Source organism: Hibiscus syriacus, unplaced genomic scaffold (assembly GCF_006381635.1).
Source record: "Hibiscus syriacus cultivar Baekdansim isolate YM2019G1 unplaced genomic scaffold, ASM638163v2 tig00004779_pilon, whole genome shotgun sequence".
In the NCBI taxonomy this organism is placed as follows: Eukaryota; Viridiplantae; Streptophyta; class Magnoliopsida; order Malvales; family Malvaceae; genus Hibiscus; species Hibiscus syriacus.
In genome coordinates this window covers 449,576-470,498 of record NW_024062030.1, presented here as the reverse complement: position 1 = coordinate 470,498, position 20,923 = coordinate 449,576, and the positions used below count along the sequence as shown (strand labels likewise).

The following is a 20,923-nucleotide window of genomic DNA, read 5'->3' as shown; positions in this document are numbered from 1 at the left end:
GTACAAAATGATTCGGATGAGTTATCATGAGGAAAATATTAGTTTATAATAACAAACTTTTCTTTAACTTTTGATGTTAGATGTTTCGATAGCATCCACTGCTTTGAATTGGAGAGTGAATAAAACGAACTGAGAGAAGCAGATAAGCATGATCACTGCTTCGAAAAGGAAGGGATACTTATTCGTAGGATGCATGGTGATATAAATAACATGCAGAACCAGAGAGCACAAACCGAGAAAGCCCATTACAAGTGGGTGGAAAGCAATGGAAGAAATGAATTCCATGCCTATCTTGGTCGTTTGGCTATGATCACGAGTCTTGCTGCCGTTGCGTCTTCCACTTGGCCCACCAGGTGCAAAATAGACGAGTAAAAAGAGAGCATAAAGAGCAATATATGCTAGAACCAGTTTGTCCCGATGTAAAAGAGGAAACATAGAGAACATGGCAAAGTGTGTTAACCAGAGTAACGATTGATGCACTTCCAAAGCTAATAGGGTAAGAGGCAGAAGCGGAAGCAGAATAGACTTCCCATGCACTGCATATTTAAATGACGAGAAATGATGCTGAGAACTATTAAGCAACACATAGAGAAAACCCTTACTGCTCGGAGCAAGGACTTGTTGAACCATTGAGGGTAGACATGTTAAAAGGGTTGCGGCAAGGCCAAAAATCCTTAATGATTGTGTACTATATAATTTTTTCCATTTCACGAGCATAGAACTGGTGCACCAAAAATTAGCCACGTAATCCTCGAATATCCCTCTCTCAAATGGAGCAAGACGAGACAGAACCTGCAACAAGCAATCATATTGGAGGAAGTCACAATGGCATTCTTAAATGACCAAAATTTTCCTCTTCTTTTATTTTTAAAGAACCAGTATGAAAATTTTCTTTCGACAAGATGGTGACTTGGTATTCAAACCCTAAGTATGACGTGTCACCTCTGTTAAAAGGAAATATAACAAATACTGTATTTTATAATTTTTATTCTCCATTGTTATGGGAATGGTCCAAAAGTTTCATTTAGTGCTCAAGCAGTTATACTCTCCAGACAAGATTATTACACTCTCCAGACAAGAGTATTACAATATGGGATACTTCGATGGGCGAACCTCAAGGAGAGGTCAATGCCCTTGGTTGCTTATTGCCTTGAATTCCAATCTCAATTAAAAAGCTAGATCCACACCAACTAGATGCAATATGATTAAAAATTGAGAAGCATCTGGCCTGTTGTTTGACGAAAAGATCAATAGCAGATTAGTACCAATCCAAAATAACTCCCATAAGTAAATGTATGTTCAATAAAAGAAAAAGGTAATTAACATAGTGCTGTTCATTTCTTTAGGGATAAGCATCAATTCCGGACAAACAAGGAAGAGAAAAACTGTAAAAGAGTTCTATTAAAATCAATGAGAGCAAGCTAAAGACAGAAAGCTAATTAAGCAGTAAAGAAACTTAAAGAGGAAAAAGAGAAGTTCATTCTACCACTTACAGCCAAAGCAGCCTCTTTTGACTGAAGATATGGCCACCACGCAACAGAAAACGTTCCTATAACCATCAATCCAAGCTTTGTCACCTCGAAGCAGTGGATTTTTATTCTTCAAGCATTTACCCAACAGATAGCTAAAGAAGGCAGGAGCAAAATATGCACTCATCTGGAAAACATAAAAGCATAAGAAGATCCACATTATAATTCTAATCCTGAATAAATAAACAAATAAACATCTTACATAAAACAAATAACAAATAAATTTTAAGTGGATCTGTTGATTTTTCATGTTGATTAATCGATACAGTCACTTTTTCATTTGTTAGCAGTGTATCCTCAGTTTCTTGACTGAAATATGCCCTCATGCTAGTACATCCAACAAGTTTCACTAAGGCTCTTCTGGGTACTAAGGAAAGGATAAGGATGAAAAAATGTTCAATTCAATGGTTAAGCTAGAAAATAGGAACGCAACTTGAAATCTTCTTGAAAAGTTATCTTCGATATGGAACCTTACAAATAATCTACACTTTTATATTTTCCATCGAAATTACTTTCTCTGACATCTATTAGCATTTATCAAGTATCAAAGTATTATATGACTTCACAAAATAGTTGTAAAGATTAAGTAATATAGAACACATATGCTATTTTGAATTATGTGGTTAATGATAACATTTGTTCATGTATGGCTACTTTAAATCATGTAGGGTACTTAATACTTATTATTACCTTATTTTCTTCAAATTAGGACTTACTTCACGTTTCTATCAAGGTTTGGTTCAGTTATAAATACGCAAGTTCTAATAGTTTTAGGGGCTTCGGATAAATGAAAGATTGATATTTCTGAAATCAAGTTTTTTGAGTTACTTGTCCTCTATGTTAATGGACTCATGTCATGTGAGTGTTGGATACAAGTATCTGCTCAATACAGGTATATTCCCCTTACACATGTTCAAAGATGTGTAGAACAGTGGTACTAAAAGAAAAACAAAGAGTTGTAGCAACATAACTTGTCCTACAGCAATATGACTAGGAGCTTTTACTGAGAAACAATAAATAACATCCGTGATGCAGTAAACCACACATTTGATCAAACAGTACACAAATCCAAAGGAAGCATGAAAACTTAAAAATTTGCAAAAAAAAAAAAAGCTAAACCATAAGTCACCTGTTTCTGGTTGAGAGCAAGACAATATAGCACAGAAGCAACAAGATCCTTCTGAGAGAGTGCTGCAGCAATGGCAGCTATGGTAAGACCCAAGCTGATACAATTATACTGCAAAAGGAACCAAACAAATATTAAGATCCAACAGAATCTTTCATAATTTAATTAGAATTGTAATGAAAAAGGGACTTGAAAATACCTGGAAATCTCCATGGTCAATTAAGATCAAGCATGGGTTCAGTAGAATCATTGCAACGTGCCAAGCTACATCGTTGTTTTGGCCAATGCAAAGCTGCATAGAACAATACACTAACACAATATAAAGAACTGCCGGGAAGAATATCAGCACATCAGAAGATAAAACAGTCCATCTCATTAGCAATTTCCTGCCATTTTTCCCCGAACACTACAATCAGATGCCGATCAATCTCAAATTAAGAATCTAAAAGAAGAAACAATGAAAAGCCAACAAAAAATACGCACCCAAGATAAGATTCATAGCCTCGCGAAGTGAAAAGTGCAATGGAATCAGGATCGAAGGTTTTAAGAAAAGCCCCATGAATGTAACTCTGGTAAGCAGTTAATGGCGGATAATCAAGTCCCCAATAAGAAAGGTCGTTAAAAGTACTGTTGCGATACCAGTCTTTAGCTGGAATATTAAGAGTAATCTCCATCCAATGCCTTCGCGCCTCATAGTCGCCGAATTTTGGCGGGGTATTGGCGCCGGAATATGAATGAAGCCCAACGGCGACGCGAACCAATAGCGCGAATATTGATATACAAAGGAACGACGGTTTGATCCCTTTTTGAACTAGCCACCACCAAAGATCGTCATGTTCGCCATCGTTGAGCTTATCTTTCACCTTTTTAACCTTTTTCGTTTCTCCTTTTTTTCTTCATCCATTGATTCCTATGTTGTAAAGTTCGTTTCTTTAGTACAACTTCATCTGCGGCTGCCGCCGGCAGCGAGTAGGGATCTGGACTCGAGAGAGCACTGGGATTCAGCGTTTAAGCGTGTAAATACAAGATTAAGTTGGACTAACTTCGACATCTTATTTTCTTATAGTGGATCCACCATAACCTGCAACGAATGTAAGGAAGACTGGTCATTAAGAAACTAAAAAGTTTATTTTCTTATTTGTTGTATCATCTCCTTTGAAGACAGTCAGGTTTTCAACCTCTCTGCTATTCACTTTGAGCATTGGAGTTGAATCGCTCACTCTCATATTTCCTCAACACTTTTTGCTTCGTGTGTCATTGGCTAACATTGAAAAACACACGAGTTTCAGTGGAAAGATTCAATTTTTATTTAGAGTATATCTTTCTAACTTTATTTTTCACTCTTTAAAAGATTTTTACCAGTCTTTAGATTCTTTATACATTATATGCTCAGGTGTTTCTATGTTTTTCATGTCGTACAAGTAGCCTCCCATTCACGAAGCTTTGTAATTTCTGATAACCTTGTTGAAGTTCCATAGGTTACAGATATTCTTTTAAAATCATGGCATTTGTGTAAGAAATGTTATGATCTTAGGATTTGTGTCGGATTCAATCATTACACTTTGATTACTTTGGTCTCATGCTTGCTGTTGTTTTGAATTTGTCTTTCAAGAACAATCAAAAGCTTATACTCTTTGATATTGTTGTTGTTTTAATCATGTTGTTCAAAAAAAAATGAAAGGTTTGTACATGATTTGCTGCTTGCTGTTTCTGTTATCCTATTTTGGAATTGTTAGTTTGCCTGTTCATACAACCCAGAAAATAGAGTATGGACTGACCAAAACTGAAATAAGATGGTGAAGACATGTATTTTTTTAAATCGACAAATAACACTTCCGTTAGAATAACGGGAGTTAACAGCTGAAGGACTAAAATCAAACATACTGATAACTCAAGGGATCAAAATCACTTTTTTTGAATTGATGACTAAAATCGATCGGACCAAAAATATAAACGATCATATGTATAGTTTACTCATTATTAAAATGATTAATTTCAATTATTTTCGATTATTAATGTTTAAAAAATAATATTTTATTTATTAATAGAGTAAACTATGTATTTAGTCACCCACTTATTTATGCGGTTCCATCTGGGTCACCGGATTATGTTTTTTCAAAATCATATATAATGTTATATTTTTGTTCCGTCTTGGTCACCCATCGTTAAAAAATAAATAAAACTACTGACGTGATGATTTTTTTAATGATGTCGTGGTATTATCTTATGTTGATACGTAAGTAACATTGTTAATTTTTTAATAGCGGGTGACAAAAATAGAACTTAAACATAACGTTGAGTATGATTTTGAAAAAAATAGTTGAGTGATCAAAACAAAATTATAGAAATAGGTGAGCGACTAAATATATAATTTACCTTTGTTAATATTATTGATATGCAAGAGAAAATTTTAATTTTTGAATAAAATATTAATTTAATTATATTTTTGTGGTTAGGACTGAGATTTTAATACTTTAATCGATTGAATTAACATATAATAATTAAACTTAAAATTTATAGATAATATAGGGGCTCGTGGCAGCATATGACCTAATATTTTGGACAGCATGTATATAAATACGAGAAAATAAATCCAGATATAAAATAGTGTTGTCAAATTTTCTCCATTCCCGGGGGGGGAAATTATTCTCCTTTGATTTCCCACAATGTGATTTTCTCTCGTTCATGTAATCAATCAATGCCTTTCTTCGATTCCTTCTCTCCAATTCCCTTCTCTTCTTCCCATTTCCTTTTCGTTTCTTTTCCTTTTTTCTTTTTCTGAGTGATTTCCTTCCATTTTTCTACTCCATTGTTTAATTTGAAGATCTAATGTTGATTTTCCTGTCCCTGAAAACCCATTTCATTTTCCCGGAAAATCTTCTTCCTTTGCCATTTTTTCCCTTTTCCTTCACCGAATTCTCAGTTTGTTTTTACCTTTTACGTAATTTCTTTGTAATTGTCCTGTCCATTAGATCTTTGCTGTCCCTGGACCCTGGTTTTACTTTTTTACGTAATTCATTTGTAAAACTCGTTTCCCTTTTTTGGATTTTTTTCTTTTTTTAAATTTTCTGGTTTTATATATTAAAATGGAGAAGGACAAATCTCCAGGCTTACCGCTGACGGCAGGTCGAGTTTCGGGGTTATCATTTGCCGGAAATGCTACGAACACTTCAAATGCGAAACCCGAACCGGTAAATTCCGGTCAAACTTCGGATTCGAATCGTTTCTGCCACGATATAAGCGAAATGCCTGATAATCCACCGAAGAAATTAGGCCACCGTCGTGCCCAATCCGAGATCATAACTCTTCTGGATGATCTTAACTTCGACAGTGATCTCGGCGCTGCGGGGGCAACCGCAACCTACGGGGCTTCGTCCGACGAAGCGGAGGAGGAAATTTTGTCTGCGTATCTTGATATAAATAAGTTCAATTCTTCTTCTGTCACCTCGTCGTCTCAGGTCTGTAAATCTACAGCAACGGCGGGTACGGGAGGAGGGACGTGGACGTTGGGTGAGGAAAATGCGAGTAATGGTGTTGGGTCTTCTAGGAAGCCTAGAGGTAGGCACCAACATAGCCTGTCGATGGATGGGTCGACAAGTATTAAGCCGGAAATGCTTATGTCTGGTTTGGCGGAGGCTTCGCCTGCTGAGTCTAAGAAAGCAATGTCCGCTGCTAAGCTTGCTGAGCTTGCTCTTGTTGACCCCAAGCGTGCTAAGAGGTGTTTTCTTTTTGTTATCTTGTCATTTCGAATTCTTAGATTGCTAAGTGAATGGAATTTTACTGCCTTACCGGTTTTTCTTTATGAATTGACATAAAAGGTTCATGTTTTATAAGGAGAGTTTGTGGATTTTGGCTAAAAGCAGGTTAGGATTGTTTCCTTTAATTGTTTTAATGACAACAAGTTTCGTCTATATGAGTTTGGTCAAAACTCATGAGTGAATTTAGAGTTAATATGGATGTGTTGCCTGTTATTGAAGTTACTCCATATAATGTTGTTTTTTTGTAGTCAGGTTGAACTCGAGCAGGGATTGACTTAGAGGTGGCTGGGGGCAGTCCCCCGGAAATTTTTTAATTATCATTTATTTTAGATATTTTCTCTGTATTTTCTATTGATGATCTGATTTCTCCCATTAGAATTTTTTAAGTTCACCCCCTCCTAAAATTTTAAAAGTTGTCCCTCGGCATAGAATCATGTGTTCGTCCCTGAACTGGAGCATTAAGTGACTTGCTGCCCGGTTGAAACCAGTTCGATAAAGATGTGATAGCAAAGAGACTATGTAACTATATTTTAATTTGAAGCTAGTGCAAATGCTTATGTTATAGTCGATTTCTTTTATCTCCCCATGTTTGTGTCTTTTGATAATTCTCCTTCGGTTCCTTTTCTTTCCCTCTCATTTAAGGAATCTTTGTCTTTCTATCGGATTTCATCGCTTCTAGAACTGGAATGTATGTTGTTACCCTGATATATTTTTCTTTGGCACCACCTTTATTTTCTATGCTATGTAATAGGATCTGGGCAAATAGGCAGTCTGCTGCAAGGTCAAAGGAAAGAAAGATGCGATATATAGCTGAGCTTGAGCGGAAAATACAGACACTGCAAACAGAAGCAACGACAGTCTCTGCTCAGCTGACTCTATTACAGGTATTTGCATCGGCACTGCATCTTCTTCTCACGTGTTTGCTAATTCAAAGGTTCTGTTCATATACATATGCATGTATATATTCCGTTGGACCTTCATTTTCTTTTATTTTGTACTTCATTGTTTATATGTTCTCTTTTATTTAGATCTAATATGGTTCATTTGACTCTTCCCATGGTAACATGTGAGCAGACAGACTCCACTGGCTTGACTGCTGAAAATAGTGAGTTGAAGCTGCGGTTGCAAACAATGGAGCAACAGGTTTACTTGCAAGATTGTGAGCACCTCTTTATATACTTCATTCGAATAACAATAGCTTTTCTGTATTGCTTTTCTTATTATTTTTGTCTACTACCTCTTCATCATAATGGAAAAAGGTTTGAAAGATCTTGCTTGTGAGAATTTGGTTGGATAGCAATCAGAGAGAAAAAAATAGATTGAATCTGCAACATGCTGGATGTGTGTTCTTTGTATTTACATACCTTCAGTGCACTTCTTATAGATATGCATTTTACACTTAACAGTATCTCCGACACCTCTAATGTGTGTAGAAAAGATGTTATTACAATGTAATTGAATGGTTCTTAAAGTAGGTTTTTCAACTTTTGGCTTGTATATTAGTTGGGAATAAAATGTTGCTCGTTTTATCCTGAGCACCTCACTAAAGCTCGAGCTGCTTTTATTGTTGCCTGCATTAATGATGTTTTCTCCTTTTTTTTGTTATCTGATAGCATTAAATGGTGCACTGAAAGAAGAAATCCAGCATCTAAAAGTGCTGACTTCTCAATCCATGTCAAAAGGTGGACCAAGGATGAACTACGCATCTTTGGGAGGTAGTCAGCAACACTACCCGAATAATCATGCTATGCAGGCTCTTCTAACGGCGCAGCAATTGCAGCAACTTCAGATTCAGTCTCAAAAGCATCAGCATCAGATTCCACCACATCTATTGCATCAACTTCAACAGCTACAACTGCAACAACAACATCAACAGGAGCAGCAACAGCAGACAGGAGAGATGAGAGCTAGGGCATCTATGCTTTTACCAAACCTGAAAGATGGTCCGTCTTCAGATGTCAGCTCAACCGCATCAAATGATTGAGGAGTTAAAAATCCATAGGGACAGGTATTGATGGGCGTTTCGCTTCCGATTCAAAAAATTTTGGTTGCAATCCATTGTTAGATAGGACAACATTTATTCTTTCCATTTGTTCTTTCACATCAATCTCTTTATATAACATTTATTTCTAGTTATATAATCTTCTGGTATGGTATATCTTTTAGGAATTGTCCAATTTTCATCGGTTACGTTTTCTTTCATCATTAGGTTGAAGGGCGGAACCATTGATGACATTAGTTAGGTATGAGTTTTTCATGTGAGTTTTATTCGCTTGTGATGCATTCAAAGTTCTAATACGAATGTCGCCAGGCACGGTGTTTTTGTTTATTCGTCTTGTTATTACGACTATTATGGAATTTTGCTTAAGCTTGTCTTTTAAGTGTTTTGAAAATGTTGTTTACATCTGTCGGCTGCCATGCAAGTTACAGTAAGTCAATTGCATGAACTGATTAAACTGAACAAAATATCTAACCGGTTTGATCTCTGATTCGGTTTTCTCAACACTGCAACAAATTCATTGATAAACTAGAGAAGAAAAAACAGGGATAAAAAGTTCATGATCAAAGGAAAGTTGAACAGAACACAGTTTATGGTCTAGACAAACATATTGTAAGTAAAATGAGACAGATTTTCAAGGGTAAGATAAAGTGGCAATGTGATTATGTGCCACAGTTCCAATCCACAGTTTCCCTTCAACTTCCCTAACTTCACTCACTAACTTCATCACCACGCCTTTTCGATCTTCAAAAACTTCTACAATCTCACCGTTTTCATTGAAGAGAGAGATCACCGTGAACATCTTCATCCCCACGATTCTTGCTAAAATCTTCAGTTTGATGGGTAATCTGAAGTATAAGTTCCTGATCCATGGATTCTGAACCAGAATCTCTTGTGCTTGAGTTCTGCAACAATCTATGGCTACCCAGAATTGACCTTTGTCGTTTATTCTTACATTGTCCGGAAAACCGGGTAAATGTGCAACAATCTCCATTGTCCCAGCTTTTGGTCCTTCAAGCCAGTATTTCGTTAGCCTGTCACCATGTCAAAAATCAGTATCAAAATGCAGAATAAGGTTCTAGTGTGAGTATCAGGTACCAGTGTTCAGTAAACATCAACAATCTCTGGATTAGCCAGTTGGTTTATGCATGCAGACTTGGGATTCGAATCCCAATATCTGTAACCCTTGTGTTAACCCTAGAACACGGTCTCGTTTGTACCAAAAATAGACTCTGAAGAACACAAAGAATGAGATGGAATTGCCTGCAATTGCTAGTCTCAGTGAATAAGAGGAAACTCTGGTCCAGAGATAACTGAATCCCATTCGGAAAAGCTAAGCCATCCAACACCACATGAGTTGTCTTTGTCGGAGGATCATATCTGAGAATCCTTCCGGTTGTTTCGCCTTCCAACAGAATGAAGAAATGATACCTGCTCAATAATCTTCTGTGAGTAACCCTTCATTGTAGGTAGATAGATATACATATTAGATTTGAGAAAAAACAATGGGATGTTTCAAGTATTGTTGTTTACTTACACTCTATTGTACTTCCTGCTTGTGTCTGTGAAAAAGATGGAACCGTTTTTATGGATGTCCAGATCATTTGCAAACAGTATTTGCTTCCCTTCCACATGAGTCGCTAATGGTGTGGCGAGTCCACCAGCCGGTCCGACCACAAGCAGTCCGTAATAGGCATCTGCAATGTACAGATCTCCACTGTTTTTGTTGAACCTTAACCCGAGTGGTCGACCGCACCATTTCTCATGTCTCCATTGCTTTGATGTTGTTGAGTCCACACCTCTGGCACATAGCTTCTCTGACCTTCATTTTATGTACATTTCCACCACAAAAATAAAGAATGTGAGCAACAAATCTGATAGTTTCGTATATATGAAAACCCCTAGATAGCACACCAAAGAAGCTCACCAGTTTGATGTAACAATGGCGAATGTCTCCCATCCGATACCCTCACCCATCCACCGAACAATTCGACCATCTGCTAATCCTGTGTAAGGACCACGACCAAACCCGTCGAACTCCAACGATTCAGGGCCGAAAACTTCATCAACAAACTCAAGTTTCCCATTTCCCAACCGGCTTTCATTGTCTCTAGGCCAACTTCCCATCACTTCCTTGTATGGTGCAATGTCATGTTTCACCGGTCTGAACTCGATCCCACCGACCGGTCCGATCTCAAAAGGATCCATCAAAACGAAACCAAGAACCAGAACAGCAATGAACAAAACCGGGTGCTGCAAGAAAGCTTCTTTATGCTCGCCCTTCTTCTCCATTGATGATTCTTTTTCTTTTTTCCTCTGAAAGATCAATCAAATCTCTGGTATCTTGAATTTAGTGGTTAATTTACTGTTAATTGGTTACGTGGGTAGGAATTCATTGGTTAAGAAGTTAGAGAACATGCATTTGATGTGTATTCTCTGATATATGGTGAAAGCAGGTTTCTTATTGTTGGCCATGTTTGTTTTATGAGAAAGACCATCAAATGGACTCTTGTACTCAGATTGTAAGTTGAGAAGTCTCCATTTTTTAACATAACAGTGACATAATTTAGTATAATAATTTTAGTCCTTAAAATTTATATATTCTATCAATTTGATCCTAATATGAAATATTTCAATAAATTTAACTATTCATATTTAAAAATTATATCGATTTAATCTTTTTTCTTCCCTCATAAATATTATATTATTTTCTTGATAATATAACAATATAATAGTAACTTATTCATGCTTTAAAGTACAATGCAGTTGTTAAACTAATGCTTTCATCTTATGACTCAATTGTCGTAAAAATGATTAAATTGATGAAATTTTTAAATACGAATAGTTAAATTTATTGGATTATTTTGAATTAACACCAAACTAATAAAATGTATAAATTTCATAAACTAAAACGGATATTGTACCGGTCACATTAGACGTCATGTTCGATTTTAACAAATGAGTGACAAGCTTATACTAATATTTTAAATCGATTAAATTGTAATTTTTAAAGAAAAAAAAGTAACCTTCTTATAATTGAGTGACCTAGGGTGTATTTTATCGTCATATTTATTATCTTTTTAAATTTTTCTCTAATATATATTACTAACCTAAGATATTGTTATTAACGTTACATATATTTTACTTTTTACCTTAAAAAGGGTTAATCGCATCATGCATCCCTAAATTATTATTCTTATTATAAATTATCCCTAAATATTTTAATATTCTAATTTTATCCTCAAACTATAATACTCATTCTAAATTAGTCCTTAAAATTTTAAATATTCCAATTTTATCCTCAAAATATGAGACCCATTCTAAAATGGTCCCCAAACTTTAAAATCTTCCAATTTAATCCCTAAATTCATCCAAATATGCAATTAGTTTTAACCATAATTTAACCTAAACTTTATTTTTTTTCAAACATATAATAATATAGCTTGGCCTAGATTTTATTAACATGGAATGTGATTGGTATATACATATAATATGGGGCGAATTTGAAATGTTGAAAAGTTTGGGGAACAATTTAGAATGAAGGAAATAGTTTAGGGAGGAAACTAAAATTTTCAAAAGTTTAAGGAAAAATTTAGAAGGATAGTCATAGTTTAAGGAAAATTTGGAACAATTAGAAGTTTAAGAACCAATTTAAAAAAAAATCATAATTTAAAGACGTATGATGTGATTCACTCCAAAAGAATTAAATCCACTCCAAAAGAATTAAAATCACGCTAAAATTGAAACAAATTATAACTTTGGCCCTCTAATTTTATTGTCCATATGTATATTGGATGACGAATGTTGTCCTTCTTGTAACAATTTGAACATTGTTGTTGAAACATAAAGGTTTAATTATGCCTTCAGTCCGTGTACTCTTCAAGATTCAAGAGTTAGTCTCTTATGTTCAATTCCAAGAATTTAATTCCTCTATTTATCAAAATTTCAATTAAACTATTATTAAATTTATTTAAATTAAATATTTGATATTTTAACATTCAAAAACATGATTTAATTGAATTTTGAATTAGAGATCAAACAAGAACTAAAAACAATTGAAAGATACAGGGACTGAACACACAATAAGACTAAATACAAAAGAGTACCAAAGAATAAGAAGTCCCTAATAAATATCCACCAATAATGGGGACCCCCAAACACGTTTTCAGTTGGTAGCATGAACACATTGCAGTGCCCTTATCCACACAATCCATGAACATGGTGCATCGTTGTAATCACTTAATTTCATGATTTTGATTCCACTAAATCTGCAATTCAATTCTCTCTCTTCCCCAGGGTTTTTTTCTTTTCCTCCCTTCTTTTTCTCAGGAAGAAAAAAAGTAGAAGGGAAGCTTTTGTAAGGTCTACCCAGATCTTATTTTCTTCTTGGCTTCAGTTTTTCATCGTTTTCACAAGGTTTTAAAATCTGGTTTCTCTTACTTGGGTGTTTGTTTCTCAGGAACAAAAAGAAGGAAAACTTTTTTAACTTCTTAGGTGGTTTTAAACTATGGGTTATCCCTTGAATTTCTGAACCAAAGGGAAAATATTTTGTTCCGAGAGTGAATTGAATCAAAGGTTCCAAGTTTTACAAAAAAAAAAGAAAAGAAAAGATGAAAATCCAGTGTGATGTTTGTGATAGAGCACCAGCAACAGTGATATGCTGTGCAGATGAAGCTGCACTTTGTGCTAAGTGTGATATTGATGTTCATGCTGCTAACAAGCTTGCAAGCAAGCACCAAAGGCTTCTCCTTCAATGCCTTTCAGACAAGCATCCTCCTTGTGACATATGCCAGGTTTATTTCATGTTTTTTTTAATATCGAACATATTCGTATCCGATACTCACATTCGAATTTGAATTATGTAACATAGACTATGAATCTTGTGGTAATAAGTATCTATGATGTACAGGAAAAAGCAGCTTTCATCTTCTGTGTTGAAGATAGAGCCCTTTTTTGCCGGGATTGCGACGAACCGATCCATCCGGCCGGCAGCCTTGCCGCGAATCATCAAAGGTTCCTCGCCACGGGAATCCGAGTCTCCTTGAGTTCGAGTTGCAATAAAAGTACTGAAAACAATGTGTTGGAGCCACACAACAAGAGTGCACCTCAGACTTCAATGAAAATGCCTGCCCCCCAACAATCAAGCTTTGCATCCTCATGGGCTGTTGATGATCTGTTGGAACTTTCGGATATTCAATCTCTAAACAAGGTGAGAAACATGATAAATGATCCGAAAGATGTTTGTCTACACACCCGCATCCGAATAACATAGATATAAACCGGTGCTTCCGATAATGTTTTTCATTGTCTTGTTGCAGAAAGAGCAGAATGAGCTTGGAGAGCTCGAGTGGCTAGCAGACATTGGTCTTTTTGGTGATCAATTGCCTCCTGAGGTATTAGCACCAGCAGAAGTTCCTCAACTCCCGATACTGCAGTCAAACAACCCGAACTTGTACCGACCTACCAGACATTCCCTGCCTCTGAAGAAGCCTAGAATCGAAATCCCGGACGACGATGATGAGTACTTCACGGTCCCTGATCTAGGATGAACCGGTGTGTGTCGGTAGTTCGATCGAACTATATGTTTATAGTTTCATATGTACGCATGCTTAAGCATGTATTCATCTTATCATGCTTGACGATTATGTTGCATTTGTTTTGAAGTATCTACTCTTATTCGAACATGAACATAGAGATATGATCATACATATGCTGAGCATATTTGTTTCCGATATTCGCATTCGAGTCCGAATAACGAAACTTATTTCAATTATGGAGCCGATGTCCGAGTTTAGCATGCTTCTTTTACCTCGTTGATAATTTTTTGTGTATAATTTTTGCTGATAGAAAGTAGGATGAAAGGAGTAAAGATCAAAGTCTGCCTAACATAACGAAATTGGTTCACTATCTTTCTACCTGATGTTCAGGGTCTTTACCATCTAAATATAACTAGTACTTATACCTTATTCTCACTTACATTACTCGAATTCCATCAAACAAACTCTTCGAAGAGATGGATTCCCGAACCCGAATCCCATCATCTTCTTCGGATTCCATCGTCATGGTTTTAAGCATCGGTCTATGCACTCATTCATTCGATAACATTGAGATCAGACAATGAAGCTCTTCAAGCGTTACAACGTTTCATCGGACCCAACATGATTCCCTGGTCGTCGTACATCAGTTCATGGGAATTCTCGATGGATCTCTGGGATAGTGCAGCGTGAAATTCCCGGGGATTTTGTGTTTGAACCCCTGAAAACAACATAATGAATCGAATCGGATCGGATCGATTGAGCTTGATATCACGGGATACGATGGGTTTTTAACTGATAATATAGGGAATCTCGCTCGACCTTAGTAGGAACCAGTTTAAGGGCTGTTGCCGGATACTTTAAAGAATCTCAAGAAGCTAACAGAACCTCCTCTTTCATAGAATTTCTTCACAGGCGGTATTGCGGAATGGATCGATGGATTGAAGAACATGAAACCAAATCGATCGACTTATTGGAAAACCTCGTCTCCGGTCCAATCTCAACGAGGATTTCCGGGTTAAGGAGATTGACACAAATGAGTTCAACAAACAACGAATTCTCGAGAAGAATTTCGGACATTAATGAACTTACACTTCGGATCCAACACGTTTTTCGAAAGCTTAACAAAGCTTCCGACAAAACTGAGATCTTTAATATTGCCCCCATAAACAACTGTCACGACATATTACGGAACAGGGATCAGTTAAAAGGAGCTGAGACACATTAAGCGACAAGAAGTTCACAGGCTCCGTTTCTAGATCGGTTCTCTCATCGCCTTCCTTGAATCAACTCACTCCGGTCGAAGTGAACACTCATCTTGGGAGCGGTTTTCCGCTCCAAGTTCTGAACGCACAACGCAACCGGTTGCAGGGTCATTTGCAAGTGATCAACTTGGCCTACAATGGTTGACCGGTTGGATCCCATTGGCGTACAGGCAGTGGAGAAGCTTGTTCCTAGACGATTACTTTTTGTCGGGTCGGATCCCGTGGCAGTTCCTTAGCAGCGGCTCCAGGGTCAGTGGCAACGTCGTGAATAGTAGAGTAAAATCAAATATAATTTTTATATTTTTGTTCATATTTAAATATAATCGTTTATAATATGGTATTAATTGATTTTAATCTAAACAACTCTTTCTAATTATATACAATATACATATATATGTACCATATTTTATTTCATATGTGTATTTAAAATTTATAATATTATTCAATAAATAATTACTATTTAAACTTTTTGAAAAGTTTAAAATCTTAAAAATATTTTTTTTCCAAACCAAATCAAAATTTATTCATTCATTTATATTCTATCACATGGCAAATTATAAATGGGAAACTTTCTTCCTAATGTATTAAAACCACAAAAGCGTTTCCATCATTACACCGCAAGGAAATAAGGAAAACCACAGGTTGCATATCAGAGGGAAATAAATTGAAAACTCATTGAAATGTGGGAGAAAAAGAGATAAAAACAATGTAAAGTTGCTTAGAAACTAAGCTCCATTGATTAAGGCAAGTGCATCGGCTTCAGTCGGCAGTGCCGGGATGGCTCCCTTCTTGGTGGTAGTGATGGCTCCACATGCATTAGCAAATTTCAACACTTCCCTCAGCTTCGATTCATCCTCGAGAATCGATGTATCATCGACGATCTTGGATAGCAAAGCACCGACAAAGGAGTCACCGGCGCCGGTTGTATCCACAGTATTTACATGGAACGCATCCACTGCCCCATGGAATTTCTGACATTTCAATAACAAACAAAACATAAGCCAAAATAGTTTTGTCCCACTGTCAATACCTAAAAAACATCGAAATGTAACATTGGGACCCACTGTTTTCTTGAAATTAAATATAGCCAAACGCACACAGTATTTGAGTTCAGTTTGAAGAAACCACCTACCAGGTTACCGCCAACCCTTTATAATAAAAATAATTAAAAACAACTCCAAGTTGCAATATATGGACCCAATGGTTAACTTTGTAAATTGCTTTAGCCGTTGGTTTTACTCAAAGAACAACAATTCCAATGTAATGGACCAAAAAATATAATTATTTATATTAAACATAATATATTCAAAGGTTAATCTAAGAAATGATATCTAATTCGGCAATCCGAGTCAGTTCCAGCACAAGGAATTGAAAACCTCTGGAAAACTCCACCTAAAAGTCATTATCTACCAGAAAAATAAATACACCACCTACCATAACAGGCACTACTAAGAGTCAAATTCTTTTTTGGTTTCTCGGAAATAAAATTTAGCATACCTTGGTGTAGTATAGGCTACCCTTTTCACCAAGGGTGACCAAGAGCAAGGTAAAATTGGGGCGCCAGAGTTTCTTGGCAGTTTCGTCGTCAACCTTGTCGCTACCGGTGAGGAACTCGAGCTCAACGTCGCTGACCTTGACAATATCGGCCTTATCCCAGATGGACAAAATCTGTTTCCTGGCTTCGTCAGCCGAAGGCCAAAGTGGAAGACGAAGGTTAGGATCATAAGAGAGCAATGCACCAGCTTCTTTGGCCACTTCCATTGCCTTCAAATGAGCTGATCTGCATGGCTCCACTATCAAACTTATCGATCCATAGTGAAAAACTTTGGCCTGCATGAAAAACAAAGAAATATAAATTACAAATTCAATTGAAAGTGTTAAGAAAATGGGTTAAAATTTAGATTTATATGGTAGTAATTGTTAGGTAAGCCAATTATATTACTTCACTTGTACTTCACTCGCCAAATCACATCTACCATACCTACCGACAGCATTATACTAATTATACAATTATTAATAATTTGCTAAAAAATAATAGAAATTACTAAAAACAAAAGTGATTGTATAGTTTAAGCAATTTTTATTTAAAAACGCCGAAAAAATGGAAAATAAATAAAAATGTCTAGGTAGCACGTGATTTGGACAGCACCATCCACGCTAAAGACTAAAGTAGCTTTTCAATTTACATCGATGGCAGGTGACAATATCAAAGCCATAATTTTGGGGGGCAATGAAAAGGACAAAATTTTCGAAGTTTAGATACTGTGTGTGAATCCGAAAAACAATATAAGAAAAAGGCTACGCTCACACTACGGCGCGTAAGAAACACCGATTGTCCATGGCTTTAAAGTCAACATCGAAGAAAGAATAAAGGAAAAGCGCGGCAAATCAAACAAAGATCTATGAGGAGAAGAAATCAACAGATTCGTTAATTTGAAATAAAAATACAATAAAATGACTTACAGATCTGATGAGATCAAGGTTCAATTCCTCCGGCTTCAACAGCATATCGGCGCTGGGATTCCTGTAGAACATGAACTCACGCTCTCCGTCGGCGCGTAGGGTAACGAAGGCGAGAGCAGTCCTAGCACCCTGGTCAAACAAGATCCCATCGTCGGAGACTCCGTTTTGCTTGAGAATATCCGCCAGCATACGACCGAACTCGTCGTCTCCGAGTTTCCCGACAAATGACGCCTTGCCGCCGAGTCTAGAGACAGCGATGGCAACGTTAGCGGGGGCTCCGCCGGGAGCTTTGAGGAAACCGGGTGCTTCGGCTAGAGAAACGCCAGAGACGGTGGGGACAAAGTCGATCAGCATCTCACCGAAGCTGACGATCAAGCTCTTGCCGGAAACAACGCCATTGGCTGCCATATCTTCGAACAGAAAAAGAATGAGAGAATATAGTACAAGACGGGAGAAGGAAAAAGAATAAAAGGCTGTTTATATAGGGAAAAATAATGGAGTAAAACCCGGAAATTTGATTTTTATTTATTTAATTGTAAAATATTCTGTTTACAAAATAAATAATTAACTTAAGAGAAAATCGCCTCAGTGACCAAAAAAAAGTTATAATATACGATTTTAACCAACTTTTTTTGGATTTGCCAAAATGACCAACAAAATCGCAACGCGAAATAAAAATCGCAACGCGATCCCCAGAATCGCAAATCAGTTTCCAAAATCGCAACGCGATTCTTGAAAATCGCAATGCGATAGTACAAATTCGCATTGCGATTTTCCAAAATCGCAACGCGAATATGAAAATCGCAACGCGAACACATAAATCGCAACGCGTATCCGTAAATCGCAACGTGTATCCGTAAATCGCAACGCGTATGGGTAAATCGCAATGCGTATCCGTATATCGCAACGCGTATCCGTAAATCGCAACGATAATCCGTAAATCGCAACGAGAATCTGTAAATCGCAACGATAATCCGTAAATCGCAACGAGAATCTGTAAATCACAACACTGAAATTTTGGGTATATAACACTGAAATCATAAACTAAATCCCTAAATCGCAACTCATTCCATCTCCATCTATCACTCTCTCCGGCGACATCCGTTCCTATATCCAACGACATCCTTCCCAATCCGGCAACAGGTTTTAGTTTCGCAGCTCGTCTGTTTAGTAAATTAATTTACAACCATGAAATCATCTAATGTTGATCATGTTTGGATAGATTTGTGTTTTGGAGGGTCATGGGATAATGTTCATGGTGTTTTACAATATATGCCTTTACCCATGAATCTTCAACTAAAATTGTCTTTACAAAGTTAACTTATGAAACTCTAATGCTACGTGTTTCAAATAAATTGAATTTAGAGCCCCTAAGTGGATTTAGGCTATCTTATCAGAGAAATGGTAAAGTTTATTTGTTAACCGACAATGAAGATGTTGAACGATCATTGCTTACATTAGTGTTTCACAAGATGATGTTACATTGTATGTTGTTGAACCTAGAAGTAGTATTGTTGGGTCAGTAGCGGGTAGTAATCAACTAAGTTTTTCTCAAAACCCACAACCTTTCTCTAATCCAAATCCCAATCAACTTTCAGCACCAAATTCCGGTTTTCGTATTGACCAGTTAGACGATGATGAGCCAACAGAAAAAATTGTGAGTACTAGTCAGTATTCGAAATTTGGTCTTGGTCAATATCCGGACTTTGATATTGGTCAATACACGGATTTTGATGATGTTTCAGAAGAAGAAACAGACCCTGCGTGTAATGATTTTGATATTGGTCAATACCCGAATTTTGATGATGAAACAGCCGTTGTCGAAGAATGTATTGTTGATGATAATGAGGAGGAAGTTACGACTGTGAATGAACATGTTGAACATCCATTCTGTAATTCATATAATCCTGAAGAAGAAAAAGAAGAAGAAAAAGTCCCGAAGAAAAGAAAATGCCACGGGCGTATAACTGGAATATGCCAGAATTACTTCAGATACCGGAAGAAGAGTTGGTAAAGAAAGCAGTTGATTGTTACACAAAAGTTATTCGTATCAAGAAAGATGATTGTTTTGATACAAAGGAAGACTTGAAGATAGCTTTGTATACGAAATGTGTGGAAGATGGCTATCAACTAAAAGTTAACAAATCAAGCAAAGATCGTTTCGAAACAAGGTGTATGATTGACAAAAATTGTACGTGGCGTATGATTGCAAAGAGAATAAAAGATTGCGAAGTGTTTCAAGTTAGGACTTTTATTGATAAACATACATGTTCAAGAACCCAAGTTTTTCCTCACCATAGACAGGCAAACAAAAAGGTGTTGGGTGGTTTTCTGGCTGAGTTAATGTTTTTGAATGGCAGGGTATATCGGGGACATGAAATTATGACTGACATGAATGCTCGATTCAAGATTAGTATATCATATTCTCAAGCTTGGAGAGCCAAATGTTATGCCTTGGAATTGTTGAGGGGGTCGCCAGAAGCATCGTTTGCCCAACTGCCGGCTTATTGTCACAATTTAAAGCTGAAAAATCCTGGGTCGGTAACTCATATCAAAACAGATAGAGATGGACGCTTTGAGTTGCTGTTTATCGCCATTGGTGCTACGGTTAGTAAATCAATATAATTTTGTTGACTCATTTTTGTTAGTTACATGCATTTCACATTTAAATGATTATATTTCTTGTGTATATTATTTTGTAGATTCGTTCGTTATTACTTGCATGCGCCCAGTTATTATAGTTGACGGAGCACATTTGAAAGGTCGATACCTTGGAGTAAACTTATTAGCAGTAGCCATGGATGCTAACAATGGGATATTGCCAATAGCTTACGGGGTTGGCAAATCTGAAACCTCTGATTCATGGACATGGTTTATGGGGCATCTTAGGGATTGCATAGGTCCTATTAGCAATCTGACAATCATATCCGATAGGGCAAACTCAATTGACAACGCTGTTAGAAGGTGTTTCCCATATGCTTTTCATGGACTTTGTGGTGTTCATTTGTATAGAAATCTAAAATCAAGGTCTGCTGGTATAAAAAAACACAAATGGACATACTGGAAGGCTGTAAAAGCTTATCGGGAAGTGGATTTCAATAAGCATATAAATTGTTTAAGACGTGTTTTGCCTCAGTGTGCTCAAACACTAGAAGATGTCGGGTTTGAAATATGGTCAAGAGTACATCAACTTGGAGCAAGATATGGTTTCATGACGTCTAATAGTGCAGAATCAATCAACGCTCTAAG

General features: G+C 36.7%; 4 protein-coding genes and 1 pseudogene across 6 annotated transcripts; 2 read left to right on the top strand and 3 right to left on the bottom strand.

The window, feature by feature from the left end:
- Positions 1-48: 48 nt before the first annotated feature.
- Positions 49-3,551, bottom strand: LOC120198419 (annotated as a pseudogene).
- A 1,893-nt stretch (positions 3,552-5,444) lies between these two features.
- On the top strand, positions 5,445-8,819 carry LOC120198400 (probable transcription factor PosF21). Its single transcript, XM_039199751.1, has 4 exons — positions 5,445-6,373; positions 7,165-7,297; positions 7,488-7,572; positions 8,027-8,819. Exons 1-4 carry the CDS (start codon positions 5,742-5,744, stop codon positions 8,395-8,397), a joined length of 1,221 nt encoding a protein of 406 aa, XP_039055682.1. The 5' UTR covers positions 5,445-5,741; the 3' UTR covers positions 8,398-8,819.
- A 211-nt stretch (positions 8,820-9,030) lies between these two features.
- On the bottom strand, positions 9,031-10,757 carry LOC120198409 (protein STRICTOSIDINE SYNTHASE-LIKE 13-like). The gene is made up of 4 exons (XM_039199760.1): positions 10,340-10,757; positions 9,950-10,234; positions 9,676-9,843; positions 9,031-9,446 (listed from the first exon to the last, which is right to left on the bottom strand). Exons 1-4 carry the CDS (start codon positions 10,702-10,704, stop codon positions 9,047-9,049), a joined length of 1,218 nt encoding a protein of 405 aa, XP_039055691.1. The 5' UTR covers positions 10,705-10,757; the 3' UTR covers positions 9,031-9,046.
- A 659-nt stretch (positions 10,758-11,416) lies between these two features.
- Positions 11,417-14,100, top strand: LOC120198441 (B-box zinc finger protein 25-like). Of its 3 annotated transcripts, XM_039199796.1 has the most exons (5): positions 11,417-11,433; positions 12,885-12,940; positions 12,978-13,205; positions 13,322-13,621; positions 13,731-13,961. In XM_039199796.1, exons 3-5 carry the CDS (start codon positions 13,023-13,025, stop codon positions 13,959-13,961), a joined length of 714 nt encoding a protein of 237 aa, XP_039055727.1. In that variant the 5' UTR covers positions 11,417-11,433; positions 12,885-12,940; positions 12,978-13,022. The 3 variants fall into 3 exon arrangements, with proteins under 3 accessions (XP_039055727.1, XP_039055721.1, XP_039055731.1); XM_039199790.1 differs by lacking the exon at positions 11,417-11,433 and having other exon boundaries at positions 12,727-12,940; XM_039199800.1 differs by lacking the exons at positions 11,417-11,433; positions 12,885-12,940 and having other exon boundaries at positions 13,023-13,205; positions 13,731-14,100.
- Positions 14,101-15,837: 1,737 nt separating this feature from the next.
- On the bottom strand, positions 15,838-18,115 carry LOC120198426 (fructokinase-2-like). Its single transcript, XM_039199782.1, has 3 exons — positions 17,675-18,115; positions 16,709-17,041; positions 15,838-16,182 (listed from the first exon to the last, which is right to left on the bottom strand). The coding sequence occupies exons 1-3, from the start codon at positions 18,080-18,082 to the stop codon at positions 15,937-15,939; spliced, it is 987 nt and encodes a 328-aa protein (XP_039055713.1). The 5' UTR covers positions 18,083-18,115; the 3' UTR covers positions 15,838-15,936.
- Positions 18,116-20,923: the final 2,808 nt, after the last annotated feature.

Bases quoted from the DNA above. Each gene is read 5' to 3' on its own strand.
- LOC120198400 (XM_039199751.1), top strand. From the start codon at position 5,742: ATGGAGAAGGACAAATCTCCAGGCTTACCGCTGACGGCAGGTCGAGTT. The intron at 6,374-7,164 runs GTGTTTTCTTTT...GCTATGTAATAG, and splicing joins GACCCCAAGCGTGCTAAGAG to GATCTGGGCAAATAGGCAGT. The intron at 7,298-7,487 runs GTATTTGCATCG...ACATGTGAGCAG, and splicing joins CTCAGCTGACTCTATTACAG to ACAGACTCCACTGGCTTGAC.
- LOC120198426 (XM_039199782.1), bottom strand. From the start codon at position 18,082: ATGGCAGCCAATGGCGTTGTTTCCGGCAAGAGCTTGATCGTCAGCTTC. The intron at 17,042-17,674 runs GTAAGTCATTTT...TTTTTCATGCAG, and splicing joins ACCTTGATCTCATCAGATCT to GCCAAAGTTTTTCACTATGG. The intron at 16,183-16,708 runs GTATGCTAAATT...TTGAAATGTCAG, and splicing joins GTAGCCTATACTACACCAAG to AAATTCCATGGGGCAGTGGA.
- LOC120198409 (XM_039199760.1), bottom strand. From the start codon at position 10,704: ATGGAGAAGAAGGGCGAGCATAAAGAAGCTTTCTTGCAGCACCCGGTT. The intron at 9,844-9,949 runs GTAAGTAAACAA...ATTATTGAGCAG, and splicing joins AGCAGGAAGTACAATAGAGT to GTATCATTTCTTCATTCTGT. The intron at 9,447-9,675 runs GCAATTCCATCT...ACATGGTGACAG, and splicing joins ACTGAGACTAGCAATTGCAG to GCTAACGAAATACTGGCTTG.
- LOC120198441 (XM_039199800.1), top strand. From the start codon at position 13,023: ATGAAAATCCAGTGTGATGTTTGTGATAGAGCACCAGCAACAGTGATA. The intron at 13,206-13,321 runs GTTTATTTCATG...TATGATGTACAG, and splicing joins CTCCTTGTGACATATGCCAG to GAAAAAGCAGCTTTCATCTT. The intron at 13,622-13,730 runs GTGAGAAACATG...GTCTTGTTGCAG, and splicing joins ATATTCAATCTCTAAACAAG to AAAGAGCAGAATGAGCTTGG.